The sequence below is a fragment of the Pipistrellus kuhlii genome, unplaced genomic scaffold, assembly GCF_014108245.1.
Source record: "Pipistrellus kuhlii isolate mPipKuh1 unplaced genomic scaffold, mPipKuh1.p scaffold_m20_p_1, whole genome shotgun sequence".
NCBI classification, from domain to species: domain Eukaryota; kingdom Metazoa; phylum Chordata; class Mammalia; order Chiroptera; family Vespertilionidae; genus Pipistrellus; species Pipistrellus kuhlii.
This window is the reverse complement of record NW_023425404.1, coordinates 111360161-111377714: the sequence shown is the minus strand read 5'-3', so window position 1 is coordinate 111377714 and position 17554 is coordinate 111360161. Positions and strand designations below refer to the sequence as shown.

At 37.9% G+C, this 17554-nt stretch overlaps 1 protein-coding gene across 1 annotated transcript in view; it reads left to right on the top strand.

Moving 5' to 3' along the window:
- The window catches only part of DNAJC1 (DnaJ heat shock protein family (Hsp40) member C1), a 213886-nt gene that overhangs the window by 98285 nt on the left and 98047 nt on the right, over positions 1 to 17554 (top strand). The window contains exon 7 of the mRNA XM_036459795.2: positions 2153 to 2243. Coding sequence (XP_036315688.1) covers positions 2153 to 2243 — 91 coding nt within the window. The remainder of the gene's footprint in view (positions 1 to 2152; positions 2244 to 17554) is intronic.

The window sequence follows — 17554 nt, the reverse complement described above, 5'->3', positions numbered from 1 at the left end:
TCCTTATTATTCCACATCACTCAGTCATCATTTCTTTCTATCTAGTTTCTCAGGTATTTCTAGTTTAGTTCAATGAACACCATTGAGTGTCTGCTTTATGCCAGACACTGTGCTCTGAGCATATAAGTACTCCTATCTTACATTTCTAATTTTCTAGGGGAGAATATAGCATGATTCAAGCAATCATAGAAGTGTGTTTCAATATAGTAGCAGTATACAAGAGGCATTACTTTGTTAGGGAAGCCACCTTGAAAATCTTACAAAGGATATGATGCTTGAATAGGGTTTTTAAAAATAGATAGTGCATCAGAATAATGGTAGAATAGCAACACATTCTAGCTAGAGGGCAAAGCGTACATGAAGTCATGGAAGCATAGCACAGTGTGACCTGGCAGCTATAGGTAATAGCACTATAGAATAGATGAAGTTTGAGTCAAAGGGTGATGAAAATTATGTTTTTGGTTTTTTAATTATCAAGAGCTTTATATGCCTCTGGTATCAATTTGTTTTTCTCCATGTCTGTGACTATTAAAGGTTTAGTCTTTTTTCAGTACTCTGCTAAATCATACATACCCTGTTTCCCTGAAAATAAGACAGTGTCTTATATTAATTTTTGCTCCCAAAGATGCACTAGGTCTTATTTTCAGGGGATGTCTTATTTTTCCGTGAAGAAGAATACGGTACACATTTATTGTTAAATGAAAATAAAGGAAACTTATTACCTATATTAAGGTAAGGTAGTATAGTAGTTGTCAACACAAACCAGACAAACTGTGAATCCTACAGTACCAAGAATTTACTCATTTATTCAATAACAATCATGTCATCATCTTCTGGAACACCATCATAACAATCCAATTCCTGAATTTCCTGGTGAATTTCTTGTGACTCCATTTCTTTCAGAATCAGTGGACCAAATCTCTCATATTTAGCAATAGCATTCTGAGACAGAGCCTAGGGGGCGGGCCTTATTTTCAGGGGATGCCTTATATTTCACTCAGGAGGAAACCTGTAAGTAGGTCTTATTTTCGGAGGATGTCTTGTTTTCGGGGAAACATGGTATGTACCAGTCCTTTACACTTTAGCCACTGGTATCTTGACACCTAAGCATTTATTTACAGCATGTGTTCTCAGTCTTCAACCCTCCACAATAGGAACTGATATCTTAGTATAGTAGGAAGAATGACAACTTTCACTTGTATCTTCATGGTCATATAAGTTTCATAATCAGATTTGCATATAATAACTTAAAAAATTTTTGAGTTAAAGGACTAATATGAAAATAATGTTAGTACAATAATACAATTTAGCCCTAACCAGTTTGGCTCAGTGGATAGAGAGTCAGCCTGCGGACTCAAGGGTCCCAGGTTCGTTCCGGACAAGGGCATGTACCTTGGTTGCGGGCACATACCCAATAGGGCGTGTGCAGGAGGCAGCTGATTAATGTTTCGCTCTCACAGATGCTTCTGACTCTCTATCCTCTCCCTTCCTCTCTGTAAAAAATCAATAAAAATATTTTTTAAAAATAATACAATTTACTATAAAAATAATTTAATTCCATTAAATAAGTGTCTTTTTTCTGCTCTCTAGTCATGTGATAGCACTATATTGAAAAAAATGCACAATGGAAGAAAACAGGAAGAGGATACTTCCTTCCGTACCTGAGAGAAAATATTTAAATGTATGCTCATGCAATGTCTGGCTTTAATTAGCTCTCTAAGACAGTAAAATTGTAGATAAGTGTTCATTTAGTTTCTTCTGTATATCATAAAATTTGAAAGCATAAACACAAAGGAAGATTCGTTGTTAAAGAATATACTGTTTTAGCCCTAACCAGTATTGCTCATGCTTACATCGGCCTGCACACTGAAGGGTCGTGGGTTTGATTCCAGTCAAGGGCATGTACCTGGGTTGCAGGTTTGATCCCAGGCCCCACTAGGGGCTTGTGGAGGCAATCAATTGATATGTCTCTCTCACGTCGATATCTCTCTCTTTTTCTCTCTTCTACTCTCTCAACAACAAAATCAATGAAGAAAATATCCTTTGGTGAGAACTAACAAAACAAAAAGGAATATACTGCTTTAAAATAAAGTTATGTGGAAAATAATATCAAAGCAAACTGATTCTTATGTTAATTTGTAACTTTTTTAAGGATGCTGGACAGTTTTATGCTAAATATAAAGAAACAAGATTGAAGGAAAAGGAAGATGAATTGACTAGAGCTGAACTTGAGACACTTCAAAGTGAGTTTTAAACATTGTCTTACTGTGTTAACAAATTATATAAAACTGATTATTTAAGTTTTAATTTTTCCTTAAATTCAGTAGTAATTAATTTTTTTATGTCTTCTATGTCACCCTATATATTAAGTTAGTTGTCTTTTATTGAACACTAAAGACAGTTATTGCTGATTTTAGAAGTGGAACATAAAAGGCATTTTCCCCATTTTCTTTTTGTCTGATTATTGAAAAAGTTTCAATTAAACTGAATAAATAAAACTAAATGTACTTTTTATTAAGTAAAATCTATACTAATAAAAGGGTAGTATGCTAATTAGACCAGGTTAGGATGATCAGGCTAGCAGGGAAGCAAGCAGTTAGCAGTGATCAGGCTTGTGGGAGACCAGGCAGTTAGGGGTGAGATCAGGCCGGCAGGGAAGGCCAGTTAGGGGGCAATCAGGCCTGCAGGGGAGAGCAGTTGGGTCAACCAGGCTGGCAGGGGAGGGCAGTTGGGGGCAATCAGGCCAACAGGGGAGGGTTCTTGGGGGCACAGAGATGATTAGGGGCAATTAGGCAGGCAGGCAGGCAGGCAGGCAAGTGGTTAAGTGTCAGCCGTCCTGGATTGTGAGAGGGATGTCTGACTGCCAGTTTAGGGATCGGGCCTAACATGGCAGTTGGACATCCCCTGAGGGGGTGCAGGCCAGGCTGAGGGACCTCAATGCATGAATTTCATGCACCATGCATCTAGTGTTTACATAAAAGTTTTCTAAATCTTTTAAGACTAGTCAAAATGTGCCTTTACATTTCTTTATTTTTGTTAAGAGCATTTAACAATATTTAGCATTAATTTATTTATTACTGTTGTTTACCATCTGATTCCCCCAATAAAATATGTTTCAGGTCTATTGTTTCTATCAAAGTACCTTAAAAGAGTCCCTGGTACACAATAGGTGCTTGATAAGTACTTGACTGAACTCATGGAGGTGAAATTTCTTATTTTAAAAATTCCAATGTATTTTTGATTCATACTTCATTTCCTTCATGGATCTGGATTCTTAGAAAAGTGCATGGTGTACCCAGTACCAATCTGGGCACAGAAGACAATGCAAAGATCACTTTGTATCTATAAATGAATGTACATGTTAGCATGCATAGTTTTATAAAAAATAATTTATGTACTTTTGAGGATATGCAGTAAAAGTTTTTCTACAGCATATCGTAGTAATTTAGCCAAATCAACCTAGAGATGAGCAACTGTGGTATTAGTATGTAATATCACACATTTAATATACAGAAAAGTGGTGTTCCCTTCATATACTGAAAGTCCTAGCTTTCTGCCTTCACCCTGACATCAATCAGACCATGGTTTAAGAATAGATGGGAATTATGTTCTCTTCACACCCAAAAGTGCATTGGCACTACCTAAATGTGTGCCTTTGAGGATTTTAGTTTTCTGATCCGTCAAAAAAAAAAAAAAACAACACAAAAAAAACATTTTGGACTAGATTACCCCAATGTTAGTTTTCTATTGTTACTCTAACAAATGTCCACAAGTTAAATGGCTTAAACACAAATTTATTATCTTAGAGTTGTGTGGGTCAGAAGTCTGACATGGATCTCACTTGCCTAAAATCAAAGTTTATCAAGCAGGGGTACATTCCTTTTCCAGCTTCTAGCAACCTTTCACATTCATTGGATACTGGCCCCCTTCCTCCATCTTCAAAGCCAGCAGTAGTTCATCTCTTACTGTTCTTCTAGTGTCACATCTCTGTCTGAATATAACTGGGAAATGTCCTCTGCTTTTAAGGACCCAGGTGATTAAATTAGGTCACTTTGGAGATTTCAGGATAATGTCAGGGAAACTTTAGCACAGGGACTAGCTTTTTGTTTTGGATTTGTTTTTTTTGTGTGTGTTTTTTTTTGTTTGTCTGCAGAGGGGTATCTCAGCATATTCTCAGACCATAATGGAATGAAACTAGAAATCAAGCACAAGAAAAACACACAAACACAGGGAGGTTAAAGAACATGTTACTCAACAATGAATAGAGGTTAATGAGGAGATCTAGGAAGAAATAAGAAGATACCTTGAAACAAATGAAAATGAGAACACAACCACCAAAATCTAAGGTACACAATGAAAGTAACCCTAAGCAATTGATTTATAGCATTATAGCCTTACCTAAGAAATAAGAAAAATCTCAAATAAACAATTTAACTTTATAATAGAAGGAACTAGAAAAAAAGCAAACAAAGCCCAACGTGAGTAGAATAAAGTAAATAAATAACAGTACAAAAGATTAGTGAAACCAAGAACTGGTTCTTTGAAAAGATAAAGAAGATTAACAAACCTTTAACCAGACTCATCAAGAAAAAAAGAAAGAGTATCCAAATATGTAAAATCAGAAATGAAAGAGGAGAAGTAACACCAAAGAAATATAAAAGATTGTTAGAAAAGATTACTTAATAATTATATACCAAGAAATTGGACAATCTGGAAGAAATGAATAAATTCTTAGAACTACGATCTCCCAAAACTGAATCAGGAAGAATCAGAGAATGTGAATAGACATATTACAACTAGTGAAATTGAAGCACTTACAACAAACAAAAGTCTTGGAACAGGTGGCTTCACAACTGAATTTTACCAGACATTCAAAGAAGAACTAACACCTATTCTCAGACTATTCCAAAATATTCAAGAGGACAATAGACTTCTAGCTCACTTAGGAGACCAACATTATCCTAATTCCAAAACCAGATAAAGACGCTACAAAGAAAGAAAATTATAGGCCAATATCTCTGATGAACATATATGCTAATATCCTCAACAAAACTGATCCAGCAATACATTAAAAAGATCTTATAACATGGGATAAAATAGGATTTTGTGGATGCAAGATTAGTACAATATCTAAATCAGTAGACATAATATACTACATAAACATGAATGAATGGTAAAAAACACATAACCATATAATTTGATGCAGAAAAAGCATTTGATGAAATTAAAAACTCCCAGCCAGGTTGCAACAGAGAAACATACCTCAACGTAATAAAGGTCATATTGACAACCCACAGCCAACATCATACTTAATGGGCAAAAACTACAAGCATTTCTCTTCAGATTGAGAACAAGACAGGGATGCCCACTTTTACCACTCTTATTCAACTCTAGGGGCCCAGTGCACAAATTCGTGCATCTTGAACTGTGGACCACAGGCTACATTGGGCACTGGGGCGGGTCTTGGCCCATCCTTCCCGCCCCCAACCTGCCCCTCCTGCCATGGACCCCAGGCCCAAGTCTGCTGGCAGCCGCACTCCCGCTACTGCTGCTCCTGTTGCTCCTGCTGCTTCTACTGCTCCTACTCGTTGCCAGCCCTGCTTGCACCTGCTGACAACGTGGAGCGATTGGGGCTGGTGCCAGCAGCAGGTGTGAGTGGGGCCAGCATCATTAGTGGGTGAGAGTGGCAGCTGCTGCCTGATCGCTCCTCAGGAGCAGGGGTAGGTGGAGAAGCCCTTCGGGGACAGCAGTTGACACTTGCACCTGCTGAAGATGCCAAGCGATCAGGACTGGCACCAGGTGCTGGCAGTGGCTGTGAATGGTGGCTCCACTGCCAGCAGCAGGTGCAAGCAGGGCTGCTGCCAGCAGCAGATGCAAATACTGGCCAGGACTGTAGAGTGCAGGAGCAAAAAGTTTTCAGTAACCACCAGAGGCTCGTCCCGATAACAACATCTGGTACCTCGCTTTGGTCTGGAGCCCGTGCTCCACTATTCCACCACAGCCGATGCCCACCATATTACATCCTTTGCCCTCTGCTGCTAACACCTGCCATGTTCCATGCATGCCCACTGGTGGTCAGCACACATCATAGCAACCAGTTTTTCAGTTCAGTTGTTTCACTGTTTGGTCTATTTGCATATTAGGGTTTTATATATGTAACACTGGAAGTTCTAGCCATAGCAATCAGAAAAGAAGAAATAAAGGCACTCAAATTAGAAACAGAAGTAAACCTGTCATTATTTGCTGATGACATGATACCATATGTTACATAACCCTAAAGATTCTACCAAAAAACTACTGGAATTGACAAATGAGTTAAGTAGCAAGATACAAAATAAGCATCTGTATATCACTTGCATTTTTTAAAATATATCTTATTGATTTTTTTTACACAGAGGAAGAGAGAGAGAGAGAGTTAGAAACATCGATCAGCTGCCTCATGCACACCCCTACTGAGGATGTGTCTACAACCAAGGTACCTTGACTGGAATTGAACCTGGGACCTTTCAGCCCACAGACCGACACTCTATCCACTGAGCCAAACTGGTCTCGGCAATTCCATTTTTATACATTTTAATGAACTGTGAGAAAGAGAAACTAAGGAAACAATTCCATTCACAATTGCGTCCAAAAGAATAAAATACCTAGGAATAAACTAAACCAAAGATATGAAAGACATGTACTGAGAATATCCTAATATATAAAAACCCTGAGTTCATCAGAGGCTCGACCAACTGGAAGTCAGTCCTACAGTTGACGTTGGGTTGCCATGGCAACCCAGCACTGACTGCTGCAGCTGTAGGCTTGGTGGCCCAGCACTGACTGCTGAGAGGGCTGTGAATCAGGCCCGGAAACAGGCCTGAAGAGGGAAGCAGGGTCTGATCCCTAGCCTTTGTGGCAGTTGTTGATCAGCACTTGCCTCTCTCTTCTCTCCAGGCAGGGCCAGCAGCTGCACCTCCATTTCTTCTCCAGACCTCCACACTGGGTCTATTGATCAACCCCACCTTTCTGATCAGGCCCCATTAATAGGCCCAGAGACACTGACTAGCATAGAAACCAACCAATCAGAACCAAATCTGGGTGAAGTGTGAGGAGCCAATGGCTGCCTAGAAGGCATAGCTTTTGACGCTGACCAGCATAGAAACTGACCTATCAGAACCAAATGTGGGTCAACTATCAGGGACCAATGGCTTCCTAGGAGGGAGAGCTTTTGAAGCTGACTGGCATAGGAACCAACCATTCAGAACCAAATTGGCCGACAGAGGAGGGCAGTTGGGGGCTAGCTCAGGCCTACAGGGAAGAGCAGTTGGGGGTGAGATCAGGCTGGCAGGAAGGACAGTTTGGGGCAATCAGGCAGGCATGCAGGTGAGTGGTTAGGATCCAGCAGTCCCTGATTGTGAGAGGGATGTCCAACTGCCAGTTTAGGCCTAATCCCTTTGGCCAGCAATTGGATATCCCCCAAAGGGCCCCAGATTGCCACCCCCCTCCGTGCATGAATTTCATGCACCAGGCCACTAGTTATAAGATACTAAAGAGAAAATAAATTGATTAAAATAAGTGGAAGAATATATCAGGTTCATGGATAGTAAGAATTAACATCATTAAAATTACCTTACCAATGCATTCTATACATTCAATACAATTTCTATCAATGGTGCATTTCACAGAACTAGAACAAATATTCAAAAATTTATAAGGAGCCACAAAGGCTTTGAATAGCCACAGCAATTATAAGAAAGAAGACCAAAGTTGGAGGAATCCAACTATTTTATAGCAAACTATACTACAAGACCATATTGATAAAACCAGCAAGGTACTAGCATAAGAACAGACATATAGATCAATGGAACAGAAATAAAAGCCCAGAAATAAGCCCACACTTTTATAGTCAATATTTGACAAAAGAAAAAATATACTGTGACTCTCTTCTGCTCTCTTCTGATCATCTCTCTGGAAGCAGCAGGCAGTTGTATTCTACTCTTTCAATATAGCCTATGTCCTGGCCAAAAAAAAAAGAAGAAAGAAAAAATGTACTGTGGAGTGTGGATAGCTATTCAGGGAATGATATTGGGAAAATTGGACAGATAAGTATATGCAAAAAACAAATGAAACTAGACCACTTTTTTATACTACACACACACACACACACACACACACAAAAAAAAAAAAAAAAAAAAAAACAACAACAACAAAACAAAAAAAAAACCACACACCACAAAACCAAAAACTTAAAATGATTAAAGATTTAAATGTTTCTCTTGAAACAGTAAAAATCCTAGAATGATACAGGGTATAAAATCTCACACATTTCTCATAACATTATTTTTTCTGATACATCACTTTGTGCAAGGGAAACAAAAGAAAAACAAATGTGACTACATCAAACTAAAACATTTTTGCACAAAATAAAAAACTTCTGTACAACAAAAGAAACCATCAGCAAAACAATAAGAAAGCCCAGGAGAAAAGATAAATATCACATGACCTCACTTATTTGTGGAATATAATGAACAACATAAACTGATTAATAAAAACAGATCCAGAGACAGAGAAGCATCAATCAGAGCGTCAAACTTCAGAGGGAAGGTAGGAGAGAGTGGAGGTAAGGGGGAGAGATCAACCAAAGGATTTGTATGCATGCATATAAGCCTAACCAATGAATACAGACAAGGGGGTGGGGTGAGGGGAGGACATGAGTGGAGGATAGGGGGACAATGAAGAGATAAAGAAACATATGTAATACCTTAATCAATAAATAAAAAATAAATAGGGGGAAAGATCAACCAAAGGATTTGTGTGTAAGCCTAACCAGTGGTCATGGACAACAAGAGGTGGGGGCATACTTAGGGAGGGGTTTGGGATGGGAATGGGGGGATGAGGACAATTATGTGATACCATAATCAATAAAGAAATTTTAAAAATAAATGAAGAATAAAATAAACATTTTTGCACAGCAAAGGAAACCAACAAGATTACAAGACTACCACTCAATGGGTGAACATATTCGTCAATAATACATTTTATAAGAGGTTAATTTCTAAAATTTATAAAGAACAATTCGACTCAAAAAAAAAACCCACACACACAAAACAGCAGCAATCCAAATAAAAAAATGGGCAAAGGTCCTGAATAATGGCCAATGGACATATGAAAAAGATACTCAATGTCACTAATTATCAGACAGATGCAAATTAAAACCATAGTGAGATGTCACTTCACACCTGTCAGGATGGCTGTCATCAACAACAATCGTTGGCAAGACTGTGAAGATAAAGGAACCCTTATGCACTGTTGGTGAGAATACAATACAGATAGGTGCAACCACTGTGGAAAGCACTATGGAGTTACCTCAAAAAATTAAAAATGGAACTGCCTTATGACCCAGCAATTTCACTTCTGGGAAAATATCCAAAGAAGCATAAAATACTAATTCCAAAGCATATATGGACCCCTATTTCATTGCAACATTGTTTACAATAACCAAGATTTGAAAACAGTCCACGAGTGTCCCATCAGTAGCTGTGGTACATTTACACAATGGAATACAACTCTGCCATAAAAAATAAAGAAATCTTAATTTTTGCTAAAGCATGGATGGACCTGGAGAATATTATGCTAGGTGAAATAAGTTAGACAAAGCCAAATACCATATATCACATATGTGGGAATCTCATGAACAAAATAAACTAACAAACAAAATAGGAACAGACACTTAGAGAACAGACTGACAGCTGTAGAGGGAAGAAGGTTGGCGTCTAGGTGGAGAAGGTGAAGGGCATCCTGGCCCTGTGGCTCCGTTGGTTGGAGCTTCGTCCCATACACCAAAAGGTCGCATGCTCATTTTTCAGTCAGGACGTGTATCTGTGTTCTGGGTGAATCCAGTCAGGCTCATTTGGGAGGCAACAGATTGATAATTTTCTCATTCTCTCTCCCTTTTATATCCATAAAACATTTGCTTGGATGAGGATTTAAAAAAAGGAAGAAAGAAAAAGGTTAAGGGATTAAGCAAAGGGGGAAAAAAACTCAGAAACAGACAATAGTGTGGTGATTACCAGAGGGAAAATAGGGAGGGGGAGTTAGAAGAAAGTAAAGGGGGGAATAATGGTGATAGAAGAAGAGTTGACTTGGTTTGGTGAATGTACAATACAATATACAGATATACAGTAGAATATATAGGATTTTATAGCTGAAACCTATATAATTTTATTAACCAGGGTCACCACAATAAACTCAATAAAAATAAATTTAAATAAATAAATTGATTTTAAAGATTAGAATTTGAATAGATAAAAGTAGGAAGGATTGAAGTAAAACTTGGTATTAACCTTTTTCTTTGTATTATATATGATTTAAGAACAAAATCAAATAATCAAAACCTACTGCCAAATACTTACCGTATTTTTCGGACCATAAGATGCTCCGGACCATAAGATGCACCAGTTTTTAGAGAAGGGAAATGAAGAAAAAAAGATTCTGAAACAAATAGTGTCCTAAAATATTTTATGTGCATTAAAACCCAACATCACAGTCATAAACACATGTAATCAACCCTGTAAAGTAAACAGCAGCATTTAGAACCATTTTAGAGCCGGGCAAGCACACAGAGACCACACAGAGCCGGGCAAGTAAAAAAACTTTTTTTCAAGTATATGTGTAGGCTATATTTGGACCATAAGACGCAGGGACTTTTCCCCCCCACTTCTGGGGGGGGAAAAAGTGCGTCTTATGGTCCAAAAAATATGGTTATTTTATATCTGCAGAGATTATAATTTAAAACATGAATTAAGTTTTCTTTTTGTTTTGTGGTCTCCATTGCATGCCCAGTGATGGATCTAAGTAGGGGTACCTGTCAGCCACCATCCCTGCTGGTTTTTACAGCCCAAAGTTATGGGGTCTCCTTCCTGACACTGGAACACTGAGTTGGGGCCTGGTGTGGAGCTGGGACCCCTTGCTCCTCACAGGAAACCTCCTCAGCCAAGACATACCACACATGAGCGAGCATCAGGCCAGTCAGTTCCATGCCACCACTCCTCCTACCAGTCTAATGTGCTTTGTCCTTTACTTCTATAGTTGTAGGACTTCACTCAGCCAGATTTCGGGAGGTTCTGAATGATGGTGGTTCTGAATTTTAGTTGTAATTTTGATGTGATTGTGGGAGGGTGCAAGGAAATTGCACCGTGTTTACCTATGCCACCATCTTGGTTCCTCTATCTGAATCTTTAATATTGAACCAGACTTGGAGTCCTGTAGTAAATAACACGTGCTCATTGTGTATGGGTGGTTTTTGGTTTTTGGTTTTTGGTTTTTAATATATGATATATTGCTCAATTCCACTTGCTAAAATTTTGGAGATTTTTGCTTCTATATTCATGTGAGATATTGATCTGTAGTTTCCTCTAGAAACTATACCGTCTTTGTATTATTTTAGTATCAGGGTAATACTAGCATCATATAATGAATTTGGAAATATTCCCTCTTTTCTGAGAGAAACTGTAGAATTACTGTTAATTCTTTAAACGTTCCACTAGCAAACTATCTAAGCCTGGATATTTATTTTTCCAGAGTTTGTAAATTACACACTGAATTACCTTTATAGGTAAAATACCTATTTCGTGTATCTGTTTCATGTATGAGTTGGGGTAGTTACCATATTTCAAGCAGTTGGTCCATTTCTTCTAAATTGTCAAATTTATGTACTGTATTTTCCGGCGGAGAAGACGACCCCCTAATTTTACAGTTAAAACATAGGTTTAGGCTTATATTCGCTGTATAAGACTACCCACCACTTCAAAGAAAAGACTTACTTTGCTGTCAAGATCTGCAGGTAATTTTTGTGCAATTTTGGTCTTTTGCCCCCGATTTTCAGTTGACTTTTTTTCGTTTCCAAAAGTTGTCTTATACGCCGGAAAATACGGGTTTTTCTACGGGTATAGGGTTTTTCCTAATGTTCAGTTATTGTCTTTTAGATATCTGCCTGTCTTATAGCAATTTTTCCTATTTCACTGCTGATATTGGTAACTTTTGTTTTCTCCCCTTTTCCTTTGTCAATTTTGCAAAATGTTTATCAGTTTTATTGATCTTTTCAAAGAACAATTTTCTTGTATCATTTATTTTTCTCTATTGCTTTTGTTTTCCATTGCATTCATTTTTGTTCTTATTTTCATTATTTTGTTTCTTCTGCTTGTTTTGATCTTTTGATTTTTAAAAAAAATATTTTTCTTAATTTCAGAGAGGAAGGGAGGAGAGGGAGGTAGAAACAGCAATGATGAGAGAGAATCATTGATTGGCTGCCTCCTTCATACCCCTACTGGGGATCTGCTTGGGTTCTTTTCCCAGCCTTACAAAGGGTTCAGCAATCTGGAGAAAGGGGCTGAGGCATAGATTCAAGGAGTCCATAGACAAAAATAATTTTGAAAGGCAATAGGGGTCAGAAGTCTTACCCTTGTCTAAGAAGGCTGTGGTGTTTATTAACATAATTTGTCCTAAGGCAAGGTGGAGATAATATACTTCAAAGGGTATTGTCAGTTTGGGGAATAGCCTAGAGCTGTTCAGGTGTTTGGCCAATTGGAGGCAATAATATGCAGATTTAAGATGCTCTTAGCTGTCTGGAGGCAAGTGATTATCCTATTCAGGTTTGGGGGAGATGTTGTTTAGCTGTTCCAACAGGTAATTACATTTGTGGCTCACCCTTGTTGAGCCACCAAAGCTTCACCAACCTTTTGGTGAAACTGTTGTAATTATGACATGTTGGAATTGGTTCCCTATAGGGATCAAGCTTACATTCCAGGCATCAAACTTAGATCTCCTGCTTCATAGGCTGAGCAACACTAACCAGGCTGTTTGTTTCTTGTTGTGGAAGCTTAGATTATTGATTTGAGATTTTTCTTCTTCTTCTTTTTTAATTGAGGTGAATAAAGTTTTTTTAAAAATATATTTTATTTATTTTTTACAGAGAGGAAGGGAAAGGGATAGAGAGCTAGAAGCATCGATGAGAGAGAGACATCGATCAGCTGCCTCCTGCACACTCTACTGGGGATATGCCCGCAACCAATGTACATGCCCTTGACTGGAATCGAACCTGGGACCCTTCAGTCCGCAGACTGACGCTCTAGCCACTGAGCCAAACCAGTTTCGGGTCTTCTTTTTTTTTTTTTTAATGTAAACTTTTAGCACTATAAATTTCACTTGTAGCACCATTTTGGTATGTCTCATGTGTTTTTATAAATAATATTATTTAATTCAGTTTGTGTTTTGTTTTTTTTTAATATATTTTATTGATTTTGTACAGAGAAGAAGGGAGAGAGATACAGAGTTAGAAACATCAATGAGAGAGAGTCATCGACCAGCTGCTTCTTGCACACCCCCCACTGGGGATATGCCCGCAACCAAGGTACATGCCCTTGACCGGAATTGAACCCAGGACCCTTAAGTCCCCAAGCCGACTCTCTATCCATTGAGCCAAACTGGTCTCTGCTCAGTTTGTCTTTTTTTTATCTTGAGACTTCCTCTTTGATACATGAATTATTTAGAAATATGTGGTTTAATTTCTAAGTCTTTGAGGATTTTCCGATTATTTTTCTGTTATTGATTTCTAGCTTGGTTCTATTTTCATCAGAAAGCCCACCCTGTATGGTTTCAGTTCATTTAAATTTGTTGAGGTGTGTTTTAGTATATCTTTTATATGCATTTGAAATGTGTATTCTGCTGTTATTGAATAGAGTATTATACAAATTCAAATTATATCTAGTTGGATGATGGTATAATTGACTTATTGTAGATACTTGTGGATTTCTGGTTAGATATCCTATCAATTGTTGAGAAAGGGATGTTGAAGTTTTTGAAAGCAATTGTGACTTTTTTTTCCTATTTCTTCCTTTCCATCATTTTCACATCATTTATTTGTTGTTTGTTGCATACATATACAGGATTGCTATGTCTTCCTGGTGGCTTGACATTTTTTAAAACCATCATATGATTTTACCTTTGGTTGGTAGTCTGTTTATCTGATATTAATATAGCTATTACTACTGCTTTCTTTTGGTTAATATTTGTAATGTGTCTTTCTCAATCTTTTTACTTTCAAACACCCACATTGTTATAAGTGAAGTAAGTTTATTGTAGATAGAATGTACATAGGTCACAATATTTCATCCAATGTATCAATCTCTGTTTTAATTGGACTATGTAGACCATTTGCATTTAATGTAATTATTGATATGTAAAGCTTTAAGTCTGCCATTTTAATTTTTTTTTTCTCTTTGTTCTCTCTCTCTTTTTCATTTCCCTGTTTTCTTTTTCCTGATTCTTTGTGGGTTACTTGAATATTTTTTTTAGAATTCTATTTGGATTTATTTATAGTTTGTGTAGTGTATCACTTTGTATAATTTTTGTTAGTGGGTGCTCTAGGTATATGTTAAATATACATAACTTATAAATCTACTGTTGTCCACAGTTTACCATTTGAAGTGATATGTAGAAACATTTCCTCCCTTTACCTTTCCCACTTATAATTGTCTTATGTATTTTCTTTACATATATTGAATGTTATTGTAATTCAGCTGTCCAGCATAACTTAGAAAACTGAAGAGGAGAAGGAAAACTATTGTGTTAACTCATATTTTTATATTTCTATTTTTTTCTTCCTATTTTCTTCAAAAAAATTTTATTCTTTTCTTTTTGGAAAATTTCCTTTAGCCATTATCAGACAGGTCTCCTGGTAACAAATTTTCTTAGTTTTCCTTCATCTATAGTTATCTTGGTTTTTTCCTTTGATCCTGAAGGATATTTTCACTAGACACAGAATTTTTTTTTTTTTAACTAAAACCTCTTTTTTAGTGTATTTTTTAATTGATTTTTAGAGACAGGAAGGAAGAGAGAAACATCAATAATGAGAGAGAAACATCAACCAGCTGCCTCCTACACTCCCCTACAGGGGATTGAGCCTGCAACCTGGGCTTATGCCCAGACCCGAAATCAAACTGGTGACCTCTTGGTTCCTGAGTCTGTGTTCAACCACTGAGCCACACTGACTGGGCTCACAAGATACAGAATTTTTTAAAGATATGTTTTTCTTTATTCCAGAGAAGAAGGGAGAGGGAGAGAGTAGTAGAAACATCAATGATGAGAGAGAATGATTGGCTGCCTCCTGCATATCCCCTATTGAGGATTGAGCCTGCAATCTGGGCATGCGCCCTGACCACAATCAAACCCAGGACTCTAAAGTCTGTAGGATGATATTCTATCCAGTGAGCCAAATCAGCTAGATTCAAAAGTTTAAGTTAATAGTTCTTTATTTTGAGCACTTGAAAATGTTGTGCCACTTCCCTGGGGCTACATGTGTTTGGATACAAATTCTATTGTCATTTGAATTGCTTTTCCTCCACAAGTAAGGTTTCATTTCTCTCATATTACTTTTAAGATATTTTTCTTTTCGTTGTTTTTTTCTTCCTTCCTTCCTTCCTTCCTTCCTTCCTTCCTTCCTTCCTTCCTTCCTTCCTTTCTTTCTTTCTTTCTTTCTTTTCTGTTGACTTTTTATTTCTTTATTTTAAGAGTGTTTCTTATTGCTTGTCAAAACATTTTTATATGGCTGCTTTAAAATCCTAGTCAGATCATTTGGGTATCTTTCTCATCTTGTTGGCATCTGTTGATTTTCTTTTCATTCAAATTGAGATATTCTTGATATGATGAGTATTTTTTATTAAAACTTGTACATTTGGGGCATTATAAGACTCTGGATCTTATTGAAATATTTTCTTTTTCCTGATGTTCTCTGACAAAGCTCTAGTAGAAGAAGGACAAGGTGTTGCCCTGTTATGGTCAGGTAGGGGTGGGAGTCCCGCTTCCCTTCTTGGCCTGTATTTCAGCTGAGGGGAGTACTTGTGCATACTCTCAGGGTGGGTGGGTATGGGCGTTCCGCCTCCATTGATAACACCCTAGCTGGGATAGGCACAAATGTCTACTTAATGCTCCCTACCTTGCTTCTGAAATGGGGTGGGGGAAAGAATGAGGGTTGCCTCATAGCTGCCGGGCAGCTGTGAAAGCTCCGAGTGTCCTCTCTGCATCCTCTGCAACCATCCTGGGAGGGCAGGGTAGGGACACCTCATTATCTTTGGATGGATGTGGAAATCCAGGCTACCCACTTGTTCTCTACTGACTCTACAGGGAAAGGTGGTCCTCGTTACCTCTCAGCAGAGATGAAAGTCTGGCTTCCTACAACTTCTCCTACCTCACCCGGTGGAGACTGTGGTGCCTTGTTACCGCCTCACAGTGGCAGGAGTCTGGGCTTCCCGTTAGCTGCTGGCATGGGAAGGGTTTTGTCAGTTCTTCTTACAGTAGGTTGGCTGTTATCTAAAAGTTCTGTTTTGGTTGTTTTTTTTCTTGTCTTAATTTCCTTTCTTTATATTTTTATTTTTTCGTCTGAGATGTATGACGCAAAAAACAAACAACTCACCATCGTGGTGTTCATTGAGTCCTGCCATACCTAGCTGGTCTATCTTCTCTCCAGTATTCAGAATCATGTTATGTTTGTTTCATACAAAAAAATTTAGGACTAAAAAAAAAAGTTAAGACTTTTAGCTTTTCTTAGTGGGATGACTGTGGAAAAGTGTTTCTCCATTTTTCCAGAACTAGAAGTTTTGTACTACTTTTTTTAAGTGATTTTTAAATATATTTTATTGATTTTTTTTACAGAGAGGAAGGGAGAGGGATAGAGAGTCAGAAACATCGATGAGAGAGAAACACTGACCAGCTGCCTTCCTATACACCTCCCACTGGAGATGTGCCCGCAACCAAGATACATGCCCTTGACCAGAATCGAACCTGGGACCTTTCAGTCCGCAGGCCGACGCTCTATCCACTGAGCCAAACCAGTTTCAGCTAAAGTGATTTTTAAATGCTTATTTAAAAAGGCATCGAACACTTGTAATGGTGATGAAACACCTCAGAAATAAATACAAACAACCAGATTTATTTACTTCTTTTTTATAAGTGGTTCTCTATAAACAGACAGAATTTGTTCTCATGAGATGGGTTCTTGTTTATGTGGGCTGTTCCTTAGCAGTACTTTGTTCAAAATAAAATGAAAAATTGAGAGAGTCTGGGTAATGTGACAGGCTTCTTCACGTGGAGTCTATTTTATGGCTTCTTCTTTTCTAAAAACGTTTTCAAACACAAAAACCTAGGCCCGGCCAGTTCGGCCCAATGAACAGAGCATTGGCCTGAAGGCTCCCAGGTTCTGTTCCAGTCAAGGGCGCATACCTGGGTTGCAAGCTCAATCCCCAGTAGGTGCCATGCAGAAGGCAGCAGATCAATGATTCTCTTTCATCATCATTGATGTTTCCATATCTCTCTCCCTCTCCCTTTCTCTTTGAAATAATAAAAATACATATTTTTTAAAACAAAACAAAAAAAACTGGCCTTTCATTTGGGCTTGTATAGTACTCTGGTGATACTGTATGTGATTGTTGATACGTTTGTACCAAATTCATATGTCATTTAAGTTGCTAATTTCCTGTTATGGTATCAGGGTTTGTTGTGGGGGGTTTTTTTAGTCAGC